The sequence below is a fragment of the Thamnophis elegans genome, chromosome Z (assembly GCF_009769535.1).
Source record: "Thamnophis elegans isolate rThaEle1 chromosome Z, rThaEle1.pri, whole genome shotgun sequence".
In the NCBI taxonomy this organism is placed as follows: Eukaryota; Metazoa; Chordata; class Lepidosauria; order Squamata; family Colubridae; genus Thamnophis; species Thamnophis elegans.
In genome coordinates this window covers 112,671,118-112,694,376 of record NC_045558.1, presented here as the reverse complement: position 1 = coordinate 112,694,376, position 23,259 = coordinate 112,671,118, and the positions used below count along the sequence as shown (strand labels likewise).

The 23,259-nt window shown below is 35.5% G+C and overlaps 1 protein-coding gene across 1 annotated transcript; it reads left to right on the top strand.

Moving 5' to 3' along the window:
- Positions 1–1,385: 1,385 nt before the first annotated feature.
- SBK3 (SH3 domain binding kinase family member 3) lies at positions 1,386–21,336 on the top strand. The gene is made up of 4 exons (XM_032235295.1): positions 1,386–1,623; positions 13,860–14,057; positions 19,325–19,527; positions 20,133–21,336. The coding sequence occupies exons 1-4, from the start codon at positions 1,497–1,499 to the stop codon at positions 20,904–20,906; spliced, it is 1,302 nt and encodes a 433-aa protein (XP_032091186.1). The 5' UTR covers positions 1,386–1,496; the 3' UTR covers positions 20,907–21,336.
- The last annotated feature ends 1,923 nt before the right edge of the window (positions 21,337–23,259 follow it).

Here is a 23,259-nt window from a genome sequence, read left to right as displayed (position 1 = left end):
CCAGTGACTTTGGACAGTTTACGAGCGCTAAATATTTTAAAACCAAGAAAAATAGAAACGAATAACCAAAGCATCACAAGATGAAAGAACAATGGCAAAATAAATAAAAAAGTTGCTACATAAATAATTTTCTTTATGATCCATATTTTTAAATAGTGAATTGCTGCACTACATGATGAACTGAGGCAGGTATTATAATAAAATATTACAGGTAGTCCTTATCTAACAACAGTAACTGGGATTGGCAATTTCATCATTAAGCAAAGTAGTTATTTAGTGAAACTTTATGTTTGCAATCTTACTTCAGCTTTCCTTTGCTTTAGCAACATGCAAAGTTATAAAATCAAGGATTGGTTACAAAACTACTTTCTCATCACTATCACAACTGTAAAACTTGCACATTATGCAAGGCAATCATTAAACAAGGACTAGCTGTATATGCTTGTCACAGATCATAATATTAAAGATTGTCTAATTTTAAAAGAAAAGAGAGAATCCTGAGAATCAGTCCTGAGGAGTAATCATTATATCCACACATGGGAACAAGATTATGACTTAGTAACAGAAATATCATGTATAGCAGTAACGTCTCATAGCCATTCTTGATTTATCTTTAAAATGTTAAGGAGAATTGGACATGGTTAATAAATGAGAGAGCAGGAAATCCTAAACTGCAGATTATCCTGCCAAAATGAAAAAAAAATTACCTGGAAAAAAGCAACGTCTAACCGCTTTCATGCCATGGCCAAGAAAACTAGATGGATGCAATCAGTCAGAAATCTAACTTTACTAAAGAGAGTACTTATTTTAAATAGTAACATCAAATTCTTTCAGAAACACCTAATGTTAATTCAGTGGGTTTATCTGCAGATTTACTTTACTAGGGTGTTATTCATTGCTTTAGATATGATTTTTTTTCACCTGAAAATAACTGCTTATGAGAAGAAGTCATATGAACTTCCAAAATTATGCACTCTGAATTGTAGTATAATTTGCACTCAGATGTTAGTATGTGCTATTCCAGTCTGTGAAATAGAATTAATATTGCTATCAAAATTTGTATTTCCTTTTTACTACTGCATGGATCTGTTTCTCCATATTGAGGCATTCAGATTTCATCCCTCCATCTGAGTTCCCATCCTTTATAGGCTGAAGACTTTAAAGGTATGTCATGTTGACCTCCAACTGTGCAGAGGTGTAAGGCTTGGACTTAGCTCTGGCACTGTGCATTGTTGCTGTTATCTCACCACCCTCCTCTAGCCTTCCCAGCCTATCTTTGGATGCTTGCCCGGCTTGTGTCTGAGCCTGTGACACATGTTCCCTTCTCCTCACAGTGGAGAGATTATAACCAGCTAGGACAGCCTCAGCCTTTATAGGAGCAACCAGCAGACTGAGCACAGAGAAAAATCCGAGAGAGAAAACATTTTACAATTTTTTATACATCCAGGAAACACAGTTTGGGTGTCTGCAAAAGCTCCAAGTCTGAACCTGTAACAATGACACCTGGACAGATGAATGCCATAGTGCATGAGAAACAAACAGCAACAGGAGAATGGTCTGCTGCTATGTTTCCACATGAGACTTCTACTCCAGCACCGGCCCAGAAGTGCCTCCCAGATCAAGGTAAGATCTGGGAGATAGAGAAGCCAGTCTCCCACTGTTTTTTCTGTTATTCTGCAGGACACATAGGATGCTTTTTTAAATTTTTTAGCTAAAACCAATGCAAATATACAAATGCTTTAAATGCATAGTATTTGTATTCAGCACAAATTTACTTTGTGCACCCGAGCCAACTGCATAATCTTAAATTAATACCTATCTGAATCATTTATTTCAAATGAAAGGTTTGGGTATTTAAGCAAAAGACTTATGTTAAAATGTTGGAGGTAAATGCTTCCCATTAGCTCTGCAAGAAAGACTTGTTTTGCAAAAAGACAATATTTTTGAGACTGTTTTATTTTAGAATGCATTTTCACCAGAGTAATAAATTATATGCAAACCGTTAAATTTTTTATTCAGATGAATATAGATGGATTCTACAATTCATTCAAGAATTACTATGCAAATCTTATCTATATGCATTTTGTTCAGAACAGGGATAATCACTACATTTGGAAGATAATACTTTGGGGCATCCCTAAAGCAAGATTTAACCCATGTGTACAACCAGTTTCATTGAACCACTGATTTCTCCATCATGTATATAGATAGATAAGTGTCATATCAAAATTGTTAGCTTCTCCTGCATTTGATTGAATTTACTTTCAATTAAAAATATACAAAGTTTAAATCTTAGATGCACCAATTGCACATCTTTCTTTCATTAAGCATTGCAATTGTCAATTCTACTGAAATTCAGAATGCTATGCTAGCATTTTAAAAAAGTACATAATAACCACATAGGTGAATATTATGGTCTATAGAAAATTTAAAAACTCAAGTTCTAACTAGCAGCAAAGCACTATAAAATGTTATTAAAATTACATTGCACAATGTTTATGATTATTTACATCTTCCCAGTTCCTGAAATGCACACAGGAATACCAGGATACTTCAGAATTCATTAATTAGAGAATTTCAGTATAAAATTATTTTTACTCATACTTGATCCAAGAACCAAACACATTGCTTTCCTCTAATCTATGGGTGCTTCATAATGTAATCAGTTAAAGACATTACACCCATTCTGCTCTTTCTTCCTGAAATGGACATTCCCTGAAACAAACAAATAAACAAAGAAATACTGGGAAAATGTAAGAGGTTACATGTAAAGACCAGTACTGTTTAGAGTTCCTATAATATTTCATGAAAATGACAGAAAATATGCAAAGTTGTTGTTAAACTATATTTTATTTCATAAATACCTTACTACAAAATGAAGATTACAATTGTTTTGGAATTCATTGTTTCTTTGAAAAGCGTCTTTATTGCACTTCATCAGTAACATCACCTACCCAAGATGTCAATGCTTTTTTTTAAACTTTTTCTAGTATATATTTTACATCATTTTTATTTTTAAAAAATAAAAGGAAGATAAAACCCAATACAAATTAGTGTAAGTAAGAAAGAAGGAAAAAAGAGAGAAAGCTAAAATGCAAAAAAGTAAAAGAAAAGAGAAAAAACATACAAAGTAATTTCCACTCTTCTTGATAGCAATTACATGAACAACTATAAATTTATCTCTTACTCTATGATTACAACTCTCTTCTTGCTATAATTTATATTATTTAATCATCAAAACCATTAATCATTTCTCATTTTTTTGTCTTGCAAAAAGTCTATAAGAAAGTTCTAATCAGCAATAAATAATAGATAACTGTGTTTTCTCTTAGCAAAGAAGTTTAGCAAGTTCCCTCCTCTTCACCAACCATTAGTCCATCATGGGTAGTGCTGAACCTTTCCATCTTCCTGTATACAATACTCTTACTGCACTTATCATGTAGAAAAACAAAGTTCAATAACATTTTTCAAGTATTTGTCCAATAATCTAAAAAGAAAAATAAAATCTAGATCTTTCTACATTTATTTTACATTACATCAAACATGATAAAATGTCCCTTCCTATTGCTCACTTTCTAAGTTAAATTTGAAGTGCCTTTAGACATTCTGATAATATGGTGCTATATAATAATTGTAGATCATTTTATAAAAAATGTCTAAGTTTAAATATAATATAAATTACAATTCTTTCAGCCACTGTTTCCAATTGTATCATTTGAATATTACAACCAATTTTTGGCCCAGTTTATCATATCGTTCTTTCATTTGTGCTTCTTCTGTTTCAAATTTCAATAACAGTGTTTATTTTAGCAGTTACATGGTCATTATTTGACAAAATTCTATTTCAAACTCAATCTTACAATGTTCAAAATTATAGATCTGGTCTACTGTAAATAAGAGGACTTTTGACAACTATATTCCTTAGTCATCAGTTCTGAGATTTTATTTTACCTTCTCCTTAACAAAATTCTAATATCTCACAAAAAGTCACACATTTATATGTGCCTATTATTTCTGGTGTATAATATGACAGCGTGGTTTTTGGGCACAACCTGTGTTTATAGCTATTCCCTATTCTCAATTTGGCATGCCTTAAATAATATTTATTTTTATAAGATCCACATTAATCCTGACTTTGTCATACTACAAATATCCATGTCACCCAAATTTCAGGTCATGTCCTTCTAATTCCAAAGTCTTCTGTTTCTCAGCAGCAGCCTCTCTTTGATCTAAATCTAAACCGCAAGCTTCAAAATACAGTTTAAAATCAGATAAACTGAGTCCTACTCTTTTCATTTTATAACATCTTATATTTAACTCAAGATCTCTCTCTCTCTCTCTCTCTCACTCACTCACACACACACACACACACACACAATCTCTGCCAGTTTTTAAATGGTACACAAATTGCCAAAAGAGTTATTGTCTGAAGCAAAAAGTATATTTCTAGGCAAGACAGTCATTTTTATCACTGAAATTCTCCCCCCAAATCTCAGTTGTAATTTCTTCCATCTTAACATTATTATTTGGTTCATCACTCAGTCAACCAAATATACAGACTGGATTTGGCATTTTTGTTCATCTGTTGAGACCCTCCGAAGGACCTGGAATATTATTAAAATTGTTTGCCATCCATCTCGCCAAAAGGCAACTGTTTTTTAACATATCGCTTTTTTAACTTCAGTCCATGTCTTAATATTTTTTTTGAAATTTTATATTTATACTATGTCATAATATAGTTATTGTGAAACAATGTGCAGTTCATATTATACCATGGTGACACTCAGATAATTTACCTTCTTTTCAATCTTAGTATCCATTTTACTTTTCAGTTGTGTTTGCTCTTCCATTTTTGTTAACATCTTTGTTTTCTTTTTGTTAAATTTAAAGTCTTCTAATGCACCAAATTCTTTTAATGTGTTCATTAATATTTCAATTCATGTATTAGTTTTAGTATGGTGTCTCTTCCATGATCACTGAATAGATAAGTTCCATCCAAGTCTTACCTTACTGAACATTTATTTTAAGGGTGATGTTTTCAGGAAAATATAAAATAAGAGCTATATGAATGAAATGGTCCAATATACTAATCAATGGGTTTTATTTTTTTTTAGTACTGTGTAATTTAGAAATTATGAAGGCCAGTTCACATAAATATTGGACCCTTGACAAACCCCAAGAAAGAAGGACCCTATGGCCCTTTCCTCTTATCTTGGAGCTCACAGATCTGAGAGAGGAGTCTTCCATTAATTATTTATCAAGAGTTCATGTTGGGGGAGGTTATGTGATTAAACAGATAAACTGAGCCTTCAGTACAGTATTCAAGGCCACTCCCATAAGGCATGGCAGCCAGGTGGTGTGAAAAGACCACCTGGTCTAGAGGTTAAGATACCAGGCTAGCAAATAGGAGACCATGGGTTCAAGTTCTGCCTTTGCCATGGAAACAACCTAATGACTTTGAGCCAGTCATTTTCTTCAACCCAACCCACCTCACTATTGAGTTACTATTGTGGGGAAAATAAAAGTGTATTAGATATGTTTGCCATCTTTAGTTATTTGTAACCATAATAAATATGGGAAATAAATAAATAATTCAATCACCATATTGGTGAAGGAGGCACTAGACCAGGTGTGTCAAACTCAATTTCATTGTGGGATGCATTAGGGTTGTGTTTGACCTTGAAGGGGCGGGGGGGGCATGGCCAGGTGACCATGGCCACCTCGATGTCACTTGTGTTGGGGGAATCTGTGGTGGCCCGAGTGCTCTGCCAGCAAAAATGGGCTCCCAAGTTCCATTTTCAGTTGTGATGGCCCACTGCAATACTGTGCGAGGAAAAACCCTTCCGAGCTCCATTTTCACTGGCAGAGGCGCTATGGGCCAGTCCTTTGCTATTTACAGGGTGACCCTGTGGGCCAGATCTAAGCACTCCATAGGCCGGATCCATCCCCTGGGCCTTATATATGACACCCCTGCACTAGACAATAGCAACATGGATGGCTAAAGAGATAAAAGGGAAGGCAACTGATACTGCAGATACAGGCAACTCAACATAAAAATGAGATGAGCAGTGAAGCTTGGTGGAGAAGTTTTTGCTACAAGAATATCAATATCTTAGTCTTCCAGGATAGTGCTGAGGGAGGGTGAGAGTATAATAAATTAACACAATTAACTGAAGGCCGCTTTGTATTAAAAATAGATTTTATATTTTTATCACTTAGTAAATTTCTGCAAGAAAGTTCCTTTATTCATCATGTACCATATACAATTTCTAAATATTCTTATTTATATATTTATAGCATGAGCTTTTTTCTTAAGAATTCAAGACTGTATTGATAGTTCCTTTGTTTAATTTTATAACCATATTATAAGATAGGATAGACTGAACAAGAGGGATGGTACACAGGTTATTCAATGATCTTCGCAGTTGTGCATAGATTAATACTCAGGTCTCTCATTACTGAACATGTCTAATCCTAGCTGAGAATTAACTATGACTTTCTGATCATAGTCATACTTATTTTGAGGCACGAACAAAGCCGTATCCATGGTTTGTGTTAGTATTGTCATTTTTCTCTCTCCACAGGAGTTCAGCTACAAGATACAGAGGCAGGGGAAGGGAAAGATACTTCTATTTTTTAAAAAAATAAAAACCTCATTTGGGAAATTAAAAGAAGTAAGAATGAAACCTGAACATCACTGGCCATCACTAAAAACAAAAAAGACTTTAAAAAAGAAATTCTTCTTATTCTGGGATGCTGACAATGCTAAAAAAAAAAAAAATAGGGACCAGAAATGGATTAGATATATTCACATAAGATCTATCTATCAACACCTCCTAGTGATAGTATAATACAGAGATTAAAATGGTACTTTAGCCTACAACAGCTGAAAACTGAGAGGGAACAATGTAGAAAGAGAAACTATAGAGGAAAAGGTGATATGTTTATCTTGGAATTGGTACGTGAGGAAAAATGCTTAAGCCATCTTTCACGTCACAAAGATATCTTGTTCCAGCTTAAGTGAGTGGAAAAGAACACATGTAAAAGCTGATAGTTGTTTGGTTGACTTATGCCTCTTAATACAAATGAGCAGGATTTATGTTAAGAGGAGTTTTGATAGCAGATTCAAATAAGCCTTTTTTCTGTTATCTGAGCCAAAAGCAAGTTAAGCAGGCTCTGCTTTTGCATTATATTTTAACTAAGGAGTGGAAAAGAAGGTTATTGTTCTAGGCAAAATGTACCCAGTTAATTAACTTCTAGCGTGTAGAGATTTAATTTTATGTTTGTCCAATCTTAAGGATTTTTCTGTATTGAATAGAATTTCAGAAGAAAAAGTCTATGCAAATCAGAAAGGCTGATGCTCCCTCTTAAAAATTTATATTGCTTTTGTAATTGTATTCTCCTGCATTGCCTTTTCATTTTATATATTTAGGACAGTTGCCTTTAGTGAAGTGAAAAATAAGACTTATTCATTGCCTTAATTACAGTAACATGGCCATTATTAAATATATTGTTGCACTTCTTGATTTTCTTCTCTCTTTTTGCACAGAAAGTTTCCTTGTTCAAAGTAAAAAGATATTTATATTTTGCCTTTATTATTTTTTTATAAATAAAACAATGAACACACACAATACTCCTTCATTCTCCTATTTTCTTTACAACAAATCTGTGAAATGGACTGGGCTGAGAGAATAGGACTGACCCAAAGTTACCCAGCTGAATTTCATGCCTAAAACAGGATTAGAACTCAAAAACCACTTTGAACTGATTTCTGGGCTGGCTCCTTAACCACTACACCAATTCTAGCTAGTTGTAAAACTGTTATTTGAAGAAAGAAGATTAGCATACAAACGTATGTCTAGCTTTTCTCTACATGTTGTAAGAAAGAGCTAATCCTATTCCTCTTATTATTAGAGTAGTTGTCCAATTTGAGACTGTCATGTATGCCTGTATTTGTTTTATACTACTTTATTCAGTTTAACTTTCACTGATCACTAAGATTTGTTTTGCAAAGATTAATATTGGAATTATAATGCTTATTGTGATGTAAAGATGTTTAAGAAATATTAATGTGATGTAAAGATGTTTAAGAAATATTAATGTGATATTAATATTTAATCACGACACACCATTGAGTCACAGTAATAAATACAGCAGTTGAAGAAATTGCAACTATATTAAGTAACCAGATCTGAGCTGCAAAACTCTGGATGATATCAGAAAGCTTTAGTAGCTCTTTGCTGTCATCTAGAAGTCAGTTAGGTGCTTTCCACATCTAGGGAAACCAAGTTTCCTAATCCATTGAATTTAATTTTTTTCTCATGTTGGAGATAATTTGCAAACTCCAAACTAAGCTCAAATGAATTCTGATAAAGATAAATCATGATCAATTTGTGACAAGGTGGCTGGCAAATAAATTTAGTAAAATAATAATCAGTTCTAACGATTAGAACATAATGTAGTTTTCTTGATGCAACCGGTGGACAGTGTGGCGAGGGGCATTGCTATCTTACATAATTGTTTACAAACTAATTGGACAAGTGGTTGACATTTCTTCCAAGTAGTCTAAACACTGTTCCTATGTTTTTGAGAGCAGCCCCCTAAGTGTGAGATTTTGTCTCAGCAGGAGCTCCAATATCACTGTTCAGGATCAAATAGTGGCATCCAATGCCCCATCAGCATATTTTTTTTACAAGAAAAAGAAAACCTACCCCTCAGTTTGGTGTGCAAACAACCCTTTCTCACCTCCCTTGGTGTCTGCTTAATACTGAAACCAACGGTCCACAGATTACTACCTAAGCATAAGTTTTTTACAGAGAAAATGCTAAGCCAAGTTACATTCTAAAACTGGACGTGCTATGTAAGTAAGCTGGCCTGGAAACCAAAATCTGTGCTCTGAAAGTCATCTTACTTTCACAGATGTAAATAGATCAGTTAAGAGGAGAAAAAGGAACCAATCATCAATTGCTCAAACTTCCCTTTCTCAGACCTTCTCTCTCTTCAATTTTAATCTGAGACATAGATTTAAACTCTGATTTCAAAGTTTAAATTAATGTATTTGTTTTTATATAAATCACAACTTTGAGAGCTGGGTTTAAGTAAAAGACACGGATCAGATTAGTAGCAGTTCTGTGAGAGGAATAAACACTGGATGTTTATAGTTCTTAACTATATGAACTACATTGAACCTTGTAGCTTCAATGTAATTGTTTACAGTGTAATGTTTGATGCTACTTTTGATTTCTGTGACAAGGTTTTTGCTTGAAATGTTCACTACAGAATTTTGGTGACACATTGAGATGTAATATTATTTTAAGGTGAACCTAATTATGATGATAATTGTGATTCTGGACACTGACTTTTCTCTTTCAGACTAATTTCAGAAAAAAAGTAGCTCCAATCTGAAGAAAAAGTATATTTGTACTGCATAATTACCATAATCAACATCTCTTTCAGATGTCCTCCTGTAGTTAAAAAAGATGGAGAGCTAAAAATAAAGCAGTTAAAATATGGGAGGGAGGGAGGAAGGAAAGAAGGAAGGACGGAAGGACAGAAGGACAGAAGGATGGAAGGAAGGAAGGAAGGAAAGAAGGGGACCTAAAAAATGAATGGCAGGTACACTTATTAATACATGATGATCCCTCAGTTTCTATGCAGAAGTGTCTTGTGTATGACTATTATCAATGGAATATCTCTGAAAAATACCTTAATTCTTGACATTTAGTTCAGGGCCATTGAATGAATAATAGAATGATTTTCTTCCAAGAATTAAAAATATATTAAAATTTATATTGAATTTCCTCTTTAGTTTAATTTTTATACATCCTAGGCTTTTGGCTACTTTGATTGTTTGTTTAATTTGGAAACTTTTTTTAAAAAAGAAAAATGTAAAGACATGCATGCGAAAGCCAAAACTGTTGAAATTCTGCACCTGTAGTGACTACTACTCATAAAAGTATTATGCCCCCTTTATTTAGTTTTTTTGTAACCGCAGGTGAATAGCAAAAGCAAATGCAAACTTTTTCCTTAAACATTAATAATTACCTCTGAGTCTCATCCTTCTTCCAGAAACTCAAGATTGATTACCTTAAAATTCTAAAATATGTTACATTTGTGTTTTATACTTTTATAACCGTTTCTATTGGACTAAAGGCTATTAATACAATATTTTAAACAAACAAATATCCCTATAATATAGATCCAACTGGGACAAAGTTTGATTTTTCCAACCACATAATCCTTCAAATTAGTTTCACACATTTAAACTCACATTTATTTAGTTACTATATCATAATTAAGAGGGGAAGGATGCAGTGAAAGATGATCAATGTTGCTATGTGGTATTTGCTGTTACAAAGTGATGTTTGCCCACTGAAATGTAAAAATGTTTTTTAGCTAACATGGTGCACTTTAATTCTGCTATGAATCATGCCTGATGTCTTCTCCTATGAATCATGTACAAAATGAATCATGTACAAAATGAATCATAACATAGGCATACCTCATCTCTCTGAAATTAATTCAGCCGTCTCTAAGATTAAGTGATTTACATACCTCTCCAATAGACTCTTTCAGGCTCTTGAAAAAAATCAGGCAACTTTTTCTCAATATTTATACTAAATCATTTCTGGGAAGTTTTCCTTTCAGCTTAGAACAAGAAATTGTATATTGGAACATGAATAAGAAAATTTGGTTACAAAAGATAAGGTAGACTTCAGTGAAATTCCATACATTGTTCCGTGTTTAGATTTTTGGCTGTTTTGGAGTTAGCATCAAAATCCTTCAGTGATGCCTGCTTTTGCCATTGTGATTTACAATGCCAAATTTAAAAAGTGATTCATTCTAGCTCCCAAATGATTAAACTTTGAAAAGACTAAAGATGATTTTTTTTGGCATATGAGTAATTAACTTTTCAACGCTGCACTGTATATGAAAAGACTCATATTCATTTCTTTTTCACTTTCCACTGAATCTTAAAACACTGGATCCCCCCCCCCCAAGAAAGATTCTAGTTTGAAATATTAATATTATGCTAACAGTCATAGTTCCAACAGTATCGGTAATAAGAGAGGGAGTAAATTATATTCCCGTAAATGGTTTATTTTTAATGGTTTACAAAAGACAAGGTTGAGAGAGGACCTGATAGCTGTCTTCAAATACCTGAAAAACTGTTTGGGTTTATTTTTTAACCTTTTTTGTGCTTAAGACTGGAACTAATTGGATGAAATTTCAAAGAAATGTAGGTATTAAAAACTCCTGGAGAGTAAGAGTTGTCAATCAGTGGAACAAATTACTCACATGCAATGGCCCTTCACTGAGGTTTTCAAACAGAAGCTGGATAGTCATTGGTAGTCATATTGGGGTGGTGTGTAAGGAATCCTGCATTGTGCAGGAGGTTGGACTTGATGACCTCTTGGGTGCCTCTACGATTTCATGAAATATCAGTTAGCAAGTTGATTTTCCAACAGACAGAGGCAAATGTTCTTCCTTTTGGATGAAAAAATATCCAACGTCAAGGAACTGCTACTAGGATTTCTCTGTGCTACGGGTTTCCGCTTTTTCGCTTCACACCAAAATGCTTTTCCGGCGCTATTTGAACTGAGTTCTCTGAAGGGACTCGAAACTGCAAAGTCAGTCGATCAGACACACGCAAGCGGCACGAAGGGAATGTCCACCCCCCGCTGGGTGCGGGACGGTGGAAGGGTGCCACTTGGCTGGCTCAGGTTCATCTCCCGGCGGTTAGCTGTTTCCTAGCCCAGCTGGGGCTCGAGTTCTCTTGTGCTGAGCGTACCCTTACCTGCCAGCTTAGATTCAAGGTCGGACACTCCCCCTCCCCGCGCTCAAGAAAGGGCCTTTTTTGGGGGGGGGAATAGCGGCGGTCTTTGGAAGACAAGGGCATTGAACCATTTGGGAAGCTTGTAAACGCCAAGTCCGAAATTCTCAAATAAAGGGAAGTAGGTTTTTTAAAAAAACCTTCTCTGTTGTCTTTTTCTTTCTTTCCAAGGAGGTCTTTGAAAGCAGGGGTGGGCTGCTTTTAATCTTAGGCAATAGCCGGCGATATACCATAAACTTTAATTAGTTAAAAATAAGGGACGCGGGAATTCTTAATCAGGAAGGAAGAGGCAGCAGCCCTACTGTACAGCAATCCAGTGAAGGTTGCTCCTGTTTCAGGGCTGCTTCCCCCATCCAACCTCTCCCCGCCCCCCGAATTTACTGTGCACCAGAAGATTTCTTCTACCACCTCTTCCAAATGATTTCAGAACAGAGAGGCTATTGACCTCATACAGAATTTGTAACATGGGATACATGGAAGGTATCAGATTTGGGATCTTCATTTCCTACATTCCCTCCAGTGGCAAAGAAAAGAAAGATTCAGCAGTTCCACTTCATCTTCTGGGAAGGTGCAACTTATCTAAGACAGTGCTTCTCAATCTTAGCTACTTTAACATATATGAGCTTCAACTCCCAGGATTCCCCACCTAGCTGGCTGGGAAATTCTGGGAATTAAAGTTGACACATATTAAGAGTCACCAAGGTTGGGAAACACTTTTAAGGGTTTAAAACTATTTTATGAGGGTCCAGATTGTGAAATCTGCTTGCTATATAAACCCATAGTATTGGATTTATTATTTCCTTACAATGGAATATTAGGTTGAGGAAACCACAAAAGGCTTCCAAACACACTAATAGGAGAAATACGTTTCTCAAATCAGAGTGAATTAATTTGTTTTCCTGACACGGAACATGAAGTTATGCTCTTCCCCAACTGTAGTTCACAATACCTTAAACAATAAAGTTACCCAGGCATTTGAAGACAAATGCCACAAATACTGGTTCTCCTCAACAGTACTAACATTATAACAACAAAAATGCATAATGTTAATAGTGACTAATTTTTCATATTGCTTTCTAATCAAATAAGTTCACACAATAAGTCAAAACCAAACAAATCACATTATGGTTTAGTGCAAAGGTAAATATATTGCTCTTATTTTTAAATACATGATGTATTAATGTTAATAATGTAATGTTAATACTGTAATGCAATGTTAATAATAATATATTAATGTTAATATAGTACTTTCATGAAAGGAATTAATTCATTTACAGATAGAACTGAGAAAAAAAGTTTCACCTTTGCTTTTATGACTGAATCAGTACTCAGAAAGTCTTTGTAAGGTCTTATGCTTATAGCCAAGTAGGAACAGTAGATTTACACTGCTCCCATAATATTACATAATAAGGTTTTGTTCCTTAGTCCATTCTTTTGGGTAAATTAAGGCAATAATGCACTCATATACATACATTTAAAATGCCATTTCTGATCAAACTACAAATATAGGAAGGTTGTTTTAATCTCCATTTTAAGGATAGTAAACCTTTTCTGGCTTTAATTTTTTCCTTTAAACCTTTTCTCATTGATATCTGCATAGCAGTTGCATAATACTAACTAATGTAAAAATAGCAATAGCAGTTAGACTTATATACCGCTTCATAGGGCTTTCAGCCCTCTCTAAGCGGTTTACAGAGTCAGCATATCACCCCCACAGTCTGGGTCCTCATTTCACCCACCTCGGAAGGATGGAAGGCTGAGTCAACCTTGAGCCGGTGAGATTAGAACCGCAGAACTGCAGATAACAGGCAGCTGAAGTGGCCTGCAGTACTGCACCCTAACCACTGCACCATCTCGGCTCTCAAATCACAGTGGAAAGAAAATTAGATCATTAAATGCCCAGATTCTTCTCAGCTGAAATCCGACAACTTTTGTAAATCTCATTCAATTTTTCAATCAATGCTAAGATAAACTGGAACTTGATATCTGATTTGCAAATAGCTTATTTTAATATCCCTCTCCTCAGATGCTGCTGGTGAGCAAGATGTCAATTCTGCTGAGAATATGGATGACACTGAAGACAATGAGGAATTCCTAGAAAAGCTCATATCCATTACCTCCAAGAGTTTACCGAAACTGGAGGTAGAGGAGAGATACAACATAACCAGAGAGCTAGGGAGTGGCTCTTATGGACATGTTCTGCAGGTTCAGCATCGTGAGAGAGGTAAGACTATACAAATGTGGTAAACATTTGATTGGGTTTAAATAATATGGACAGCCAGGAAGACCCAACCTGTGTTTGCCAATATATCTGTTGGAGCATCAGGGTCCTCATTTCCATTATTTCTCAGATTCTTTCAATAAAAATAAATAAATCTATGGAAAATTGGTATTCTATTTTTTGACAAAATTTGAAGGGCTGCCACAAAGAAGAGAAGGTCAACCTATTTTCCAAAGCACCCAAGGCAAGGCAAGAAACAACAGATGGAAATCAATCAAAGTAGAATTTGGGAGAAATTTCCTGACGAGAACAACCAATGGAACAGCTTGCCTTCAAATGTTGTGGATGCTCCATTTCTGGATGCTTTTAAAAAGAGATTGGGCAGCCAACTGTCTGAAATGGTTCAGGATGTCCTGCTTGAGCAGAGGATTGAACAACTTTCAACTCTGATAGTCTATGTTCTAAAGAACAAAGGGCCAGCCTGATGTGCTAAGGAGTATTTTGAGGAACTGATAGGAAGTAGGGGAATGTCCTTATCAATTTATCTTCTGGCAGATGCTTATTTTGAGTGTGATTATGCCCCATCAGCAGGTGACATGGAAGCCATAGCTTCTTAGGGTGATATTTCTCTAAGAAACTGTCTATAGGTGCAGTGAGGGCCGACACACCTTTGCCCCTCTTTGAATCAAAATATTAGCTATCTTTATTTAGCCTTCTGTGAACAAAACTCCTTTGGAATACTTTTAAGCTATCATGTAATACAACATGGTCACCGGAGTTTGCTTGTTCACCAAATAACTTCCATTGTGTATCTAGCAAAGGTGTCAATATTGGTTCTGAAGCAGTTTTCCCCACATCAAATGCAAATAATATACATTTCTAAATTAGCCTATGGTTCATTTTAACCATGGAGTATTGACCAAGACAGTCATAATCCATAAATATTGATTTATAAATTCCAGTGGCTGGATTTACACAACACACTAAGCCAAAACCGAACAAATATTTTTGTAGCTTAGCATCATGTATGAAGCCAGCATATATCATGCTACTGTTTATCTGAGTTTGTTCTGTTGTCCAATAGATACAGGTTTATGAAGATCATATTGGAAAGTCTTATTCACAGTTTCCCTATTTAAGAATTCAATTAATTATGAGGAATTTAAGGGTTCCTCAGGTTGGGATTACATTTTTATTTTATGAAGTCTTGACTTGGATTGAGTTTAGCCTGTACTGCTTGTTGCTCTCATCCAGTTCACACTGCCTGCAATTAATTAACTATGTCATCCCAGGCATGTGGACAGCTGCCAACAAGCAGGTGCTGCTTTGGCAAAGCAAAACCTAGCAAATAGAGCAGCAAATTGGCTAGCTTCCCAACTGTAAGGCATACAGAAGGAAACAATCTTTAAGAAAAAATGAAAATGAATGGCAGATTGCCCAGCACCCATGCAAGAAAAGTCTGAGCACAGAATATGGGTGTTTGCTATTTCCCCTGTTATATAGATTTCCCTTATGGTTTAATTAACTAGCTTCACAATGCCATCTAGTGGGATGCAGTAACACCTCCAGGTTGGGAAGTTTGATCTTCTCCCAATATTTTACCTTCCCCCCTGTTTGCCTTCCAGTCCTGGAACTCTATGAAGGTCTCCCATTGATGTACTGACTGAGACTACTTAATTTCAGAACTCATACAGCATCAATCAGATATTGCTAAGACATTGATACACATAAAATAACAAATGTGTCCACATTAACCTCTCTACTCCATATCTTTTGATTCCAAAACTCCTTTCTTTGAATCAATATGACTTTAAGGATGTCAGGAACAGCTAACTAACAAACAAACTGCAGATAAGCCAAAAGCATTTGTTTTCTCATTTCTCTCTCTCCTTTAAAATGGACTCTGGATGAGGGAAGGTGAAGAATGTCTTGTCTGCTATTACTTCGAAGTTTATTCTGCAGAATCAAAACAACATTGAATTAGTCAGCTTTCAGCAGTTCTAAAAGATGACCCTGTTTTGCAAAGAGAAAGGACCTCTGAAATAGCTGCATTTCATTAGTTTGTTTGCATCTATTAGCACATCTTCAGGAAATCCCAGTCATGCCTAGTCTCTTTCTTCCTCTGCAAGGCTTTGTCCAAGTTGTTATGTGTGTCAGCCTCATACTTTTTGAACAAAAGAAACTATTATATGATTAAGAAAATTAACATTACCAGATGTAAAGACAAGGCTTTTGAAATTCATTTGCAGATAAAAATGCATTGCAAAGATCAGTAATGTATCTGTTTGGTCTTGTGGGATGAAAATCCAAAAATAATATTGTAAGCAGATCAAGATTTCAGAAAAGTTTCTCCTGCAGCAAAACACAATATAATCCTGACATTTGCTGCATCTGATTATTATTGTATTAAACACAGTAGTAGTCAGCCAGTTTGGTGTATGATTAAGGTACAATCTAAAGAACAAAACAAAACAGAAGTCTGTATTCCTATTCTGCCTTGGGCACATATATATGGATGATTATATACACACACACACACACACACACACACACACACACACACACCTGAATACAAGACTAGCATACCTACACCCATGAAAATCTATGAAAACGGAAGAAGGCGGGGCTTAGCAGTGAGAAGACAGAGTTTCAGGCTATTCCTGAAATTCCTCTATTCCGAAGGATTTTTTGGACGGGTTCTTTGGACCCTAGCTGTCCCGGAGACGACAGTGAAGGTGAGGAGAGACCCAGGACCTCAGAGACACTCGCAAAGTCTCTGGGGGGGGGGTATTAACTCCTCGTGCCAATTCCTTTCTGGATTAGCTGCGTGCTAACTGAAACTGCAGGTTGCCCCTAAGAATGGCAGAAGTGATGTCATCTGGTAAGCTGATTTTACTACTCAAGAGAGACTGTCCTCACTAAAAGCTTAAGCTAATTGAAACCAAAAAATAGAAGAATCTAGCGGCGAATTGGTCTTTTTTTTAATGGATTTATGGCTGGTGGCTACTTGATTTCTTAAATGCTTCAAGGAATGCTTCGGCAGCCCTCCTCACTGACTCTTTTTAAGTGGATCGTAAAGTCAACTCTCTACTAATTAGCCCTTTACGATCTGACATTTTTACTACTTGGCTGTGTTTACGATCAGATAAGATTGCACAGTTTCCAGCGTGTTTCTATTTGCAATTTCTAACTGCGACACATCATGGCGTCTGAAGTCTCATTCCAGATTCTTTTTTCCGCATGTCAAGAGCTTTTTGACTCTTTTCAGAGATTGGAAAGAAAATTGGATCATCTGATTTTAAAATATGAAGGAAAAACTGAGATCGTTGAATGTTTGAATGTTCCTGAAATACAAATGGAAAATGTGAGAAATAGCATCTGGTCTATCTCAGAGGAAGAAAGGAAGGGGGGGGAGCTATAAAGAAGATTCATTTAAAGAGACAGAGTGCAGGAGAAATGGAAACTCCACCCTGGAGAATTAAAGTCAATTTGAAAAGTTTTACAAGCCCGGGACAACATTATTATTTCATCACTGACATTCAGAGCCAAAAGGTGCGAAGATATTTTTGTCTGGACTTGCTTATAAAAACATTTGGTAAATTTATTCAACAAATGGCAATTGGATTCAGAAAATTTTGCTGTTGGAGGGACACAGGCTGACAGATGCAAGAATATAATTTAAAATTAGCTAAATCTGATTACTTTAATTTGTAATAGATATAGCTGAATAATAATTGATATTGATGGTAATGTATATAATGTGGAATTGGCTGATAGATTGAAGAATACAATTGAAATCTAGCTAACCTAATTGCTCTCTTTGTAACAGATATAGCTGAATAATAATTGATATTGATAGTAATGTATATAATGTGGAGTCGATATGATAAATAACAATTGGATATGAGAAAACATTTTTGGATTATACATAAAGAGTATTAATTACAATAATTATCACTATCATAAAAACTAAATAAAATACATACAATCAAATGTTAATCAATACTGGGAAAATGTTATGATATATGATATAACTAAATATTATGGATGTTCAGCTAAAATAGGATATGAGGATTTGATGTAAATAGAGGACTTTATAAGTAAGTAAATGAAATGTCAGCATGTGTTATGGATTAATTCTTTGGCATAGCTAAGGATGAAGGATGTTTAAATAACTATAGGTAATTAAAACTGGAGGTATAATGATGCTAATATGGTAAACATTTGAGTTAAGATATTTGAATTAATATGAGTTAATGGAAGAGAAGCACCAAAGCATGTTGTAACCAGTTGATATACTTCTTCTTTTTTATAATAGATACCTGTGTTTTGTTCTTTTTTCCTGCCTTGTCCTTTGTCGTTTTTGTCTTTTTTTTTTGTTCTATTTTTTTTTTTTTGCCTTTTCTTTTTGATTTTTTTTTCCCCACTGGTGTGGGCAGGTATTGTTCAAGATTATTACTTGTATTAATACTTTTAATAATAATTACAGTCAAATTAAAATGGATATATAATAATGCTTAAGTTAATATGAGTTATGTTTGTTGACCGTGGAGGATCTGTAATCGATTGATACATTTTCTACAGATGTAAAGAAAGATGCTGTACTTGTTTCAATTAAAATTAAAAAACATTTATTAAAAAAAAAAAGAAAATCTATGAAAACATATATATGTGTGTATGTGTGTGTGTGTATACATACATACACACGCGCGTGCACACACACACACACACACACAGTATATGCAGGTCTTGGCGTATTCAGGTGAGAGTATCTTGGTGACATTTCGACAAGGTCCCACTTACCATATTCAGCCTGGTCCCTTTGGCTTCGTGCTTGTGTGAATAAAGTGTGATCAGAGCTGCCGTCTTTCTATAAATATTGAGGGGGTGCGTGGAGTGCTGGCTTTGCTGCTGTATGGGTTGGTTGGCTGTGTTGTTACATCTTGATTAGTTGATGGAGTTGATCTATGCAGATTAGTCGGCTGTTTTGTAACATCCTGTGTGGCTGAGGTACTAGCTGCGTGCCCATTAGTCTTTTGTGTTGTAGCGACCTGGGTATTGGGCTCAGGATGTTACAACGCAGCCAACCTCCCAGGATGTTGCAGCACAGGACTCAGGATATCACTACACTAGAGCTCGGGATCTCATCACACCGCCAAATACCTAGGTTGTTATATATTATAATATATATTTTATTGGTGCTACATTTGTTAACTACAATATAGCACTTCAGCATCCCTTAATTTATTGCCATATATCCTTGCTTGCAGGAACCTCAATGGCTTTGAAACTGATGGCCAAGGAACACACAGGGAGACGGGAGTTCTTGTGGGAATATTGTATTGCTCTCTGCCTCTCTTCACACCCTACACTTCTTCAAACCATTGGCAGTGCTTTTGAATCATCTACTCATTATGGATTTGCACAGGAGTTCGCACCAGCTGGAGATCTCTGCAGCATCTTGAACTCAGGGGTATAAAATCTTAAAGACTTTAAGGACACCATAACTGGCAAGATCTCATCAAGCATGGGATATCTTAGGGTGATATTTTTTGAGTGGGTACAAGAGGACAATTAAAGGTAGGGTAATTATTAGATAAAATAGTTTGCAGTGAGTTTTTCAACTGTGTTGCAAATCCTGCTTAGAATGGTAGAAGAACAGAGTTTGATAGTGCATTAAATACTATTTCATTTATTTGGGGGCTTTTTTATATTCAACCGGGCTAGGTGCCCTTTTATTCTTTAAAGTCACAATTGTACTTTTCTATACATATATTTGCTTTCTTCTATCAAAAGAAGATACTTTAAACTGTTCCCAAGTTGAGCAGAAGATAGTTTGGGTAACACAATTATATAAATATACATACGGTAACTTTTTTAAAGAAAGTTTTAGCCTATCACAGTGTTAGCCAATCATGCATAGTTTCTGTGGCAATCTTGAAAAAGCATTTCTTCATAACCATTCAAGACAAGGACTCCTTGATTAATTGCAGGGAGGATGTTTACAAATTGGCTCCACTGAAATCCTTGGAATTTTGTGGAACTTTTCACTAATTCTATTTTTCTTTTCTTCAACAGGAAGGACTTCCTGAAGTGCAAGTGAAACGGTGTGCAGCCCAGTTGGCTGATGCCCTGGATTTCATGCATGGCAAAGCCCTAGTACACCGGGACATAAAACTAGACAATGTGCTGCTTTTTGACCAAGAATGCCAGCAGATAAAATTAGGTGACTTTGGCCTGACACGACTGGAAGGCACCTGCATATCTGCTATGTCTGCTGTCTTGCCATATTCCCCACCAGAACTGTGCCTGCTAGAGAGGACAGAGTCTCTAGCTCTGGACTCAAGCCTTGATATTTGGGCCTTTGGAGTGCTGCTCTTTTGCATTTGTACTGGCTGCATCCCTTGGGATATGGCAATGAGCCCTGATCCTAAGTTTGAAGAATTTAGCATCTGGCAAAATCGCACAATACCAGGCGAGGCTCCAGGCCTGTGGAAAGTTTTCACAGCTCCTGCCTTGCGTATGTTCCGACGCATCATGGCTCTTGACCCTAACCGTCGTAGTCCTGCTATTGAAGTGAACAAATACTCGCATTTGCCTTGGCAAGTGGGAACTTCTGAAAAGACTCAGGATGATTTGTTGAAGACAATTAGTTCTGAGGCCTGCCTTAAGGAACCTGGTGAGGACAATACTGAACTGGGCAGAAACCCCAAGGACAATTGCCTCCAGCAAATGCAACCTGAAGTCATTCCCCCAGAGAAAACTCATACCATACAGATGGGTCCCAATCCTGGAAGCAATCCCAGTCCACATGAAGGTTCAAGCCTAAATGGACCTGGGCTTGAGCCCTGAAGAAAGTATCAGCTCTGAAAATAATGGCTCCTTTCATCAGGGAAAAACAAGAAGGACTCCAGCTGCCTTACCTTCTTTCTATTATGGAAGAGTAGAACCAGTCACTCTGTAGGGAGATTTTCAGAATAGGAGTGCTCAGTTGAATAGTATCAATGTAGCATCATGATACCTAGAAACAGTTCTAGAGAATTTTTTCCCTGGAAGAACCTTCCTTTTTTTCCTTGTTTTTTTAATGGTACATCTAGATAATGCAACAAAAAGAAATAATTGCGATTCAGTATTTATAGCTTTATTCTCTAATGGATTTTTTTTAAAAAAATATATCAGATTAGAAAGAAGGTGCAGTAGCTGATCTAGTTCTGACTTCTCAGGATGCTATTCGTTTAATAGCTTCCACTTTGCAATCCTATGAGTTTTTCTTGCATTGATTATGCATTGCTTAATTACTGCATATAACATTATATATATTTTTTGCATTAATTCATTAATTCTTGGATGGGAATTAATGATCAATAGATTGAAAAAAAATGTTAATAGCTTCCTGAATTTCCTAAAATTGGAAACTTTTCATTAAAATCTGAATTCTATTTTCAGCACTTTTTTCCCTTTTCTTTTGAAAAGAAAAGAAGAATTAGGCTCCTTAAAACTTTTTCTAATAATTGAAAGGAGCACATCCACAATTCAAGTTTCTGTCACAGGAACAGACACTATAAATTCAGCAGTTCAGAGAAGATAATAATGGCAAATGGCAAGTGAAACTAACAGTCTACAGTAGGAATTAATCTGTAACCAGTAAATTAGCTTTTAATTGAGTTTTAAATAACTTTTGCTCAGTTAGATTAATAAGTAAATATAAGCAAATCTTTTTCACATGAAAAGAGTATTTGTTGATAATATAGTGACACTTTATTTGCATGGATTTTTTACATTATTTCTGCATGGAACAATTCACAAAGAAGTAATATTTTGCAGTGTCAAAGGGTTCTAATATGGAAGCATCCAAGGTTTCATGTTTTACATCAGTAGCAATAGCCTAATCATTGAACCAAAAAAGATAGATAATCTTTGGGAAGTATGATATCCTGAAGTAATGAGTTACATAAGATATACTGTAGTTTGTTTATTTGATTCTATCATTGAATTTCTATAATAAATTGTTTGTCACAAAAGCTGGCTGCTTGGAAGAGCTTAATGTCATTGGGTTCCAAATTAATTGAGAAATTCTTGCAAAAATCCTTCCCTATCCTAGACCCTAGAGTTTTTGAGTGAGATTGTGACAGTTGTAGAAACAGGTATTAAATTACCTTACTAGGAGCTCTTTCATTTTAATGTATTTTTTTAAAATAAAGATTGGACCTGCAGCCAACTGTTGAGAAAAGAAATGTCTTTTTCCCCTGCCCTGTTGCATAAATTCAAAAGGTTTATATATTAAAGTTGAGTTTTGCTTAGGGCAGAAATTTAGCACTTTCTCTGTCACACAGAAATAACCAATGTCATAATGATTCCTCCTTTCATATGGAAGGGTTCATATAGTTATAGCTGATTAGAGCCTTCTTTGAAACAAATGAGATCTCTAATTCCTAATTCCTTTTTTTTCCCTACAAACTTTCCTGACTGGCAACTTTGGGTCCTATCCCAATCTCACTTATTTTTATATTTATTATTTGTAATTGCTAACAAAAAAATTTCTTTGAATGATTTTGGCTTCCTGCTCTATTGGTGAAATACAGTCAGAAATGTACAATAAAATTTCTAAGATGCAATTAAACAATCAAAAATTAAAAGTAACATTAAAAATGCTCTCAAAATATATGTATTTGTGTGAGTGTGCATCTTTTGGAGCTGCTCAAATGTCATGACTGAAAAAGTTCCAAAATAATGGTACTGCAAAAGGAAAATAACATCTGTGAGTTTCCATAACCCATACCACCCCCAAATGGGAAATTATGAACAAGTTTCCCCCCAGGAACATTGCTATCAGTGAGTTGAGATCAGATACAGACAATCCTGAATGAAAACCTGAATCAAAATGTTAGGTCTTCTAAGTATTCCTTCTAAGAGGAATACAGTACATCTGCTTACTTTCATCCAGAGAACTGTTCCATGCCCCAGGCTACTCCATTCCATTTCTTCTGCTATTTTTATTTTCAATTGACTTATTGGATTATATATCATCATGGTTCCTATTCCATCCATCACAAAGCAATATGAAGCCACCCATAGTAAGTTTTATTTGTACTAAACTCAAAGAAACACAATGAAGAGTAACCACTGTCCTGCAGACCAGCAAGTGTATGGTAAATCAATTACATAATCTAGGGATGTCAACCCTGAGGGCTGCATCAGAGTTGTG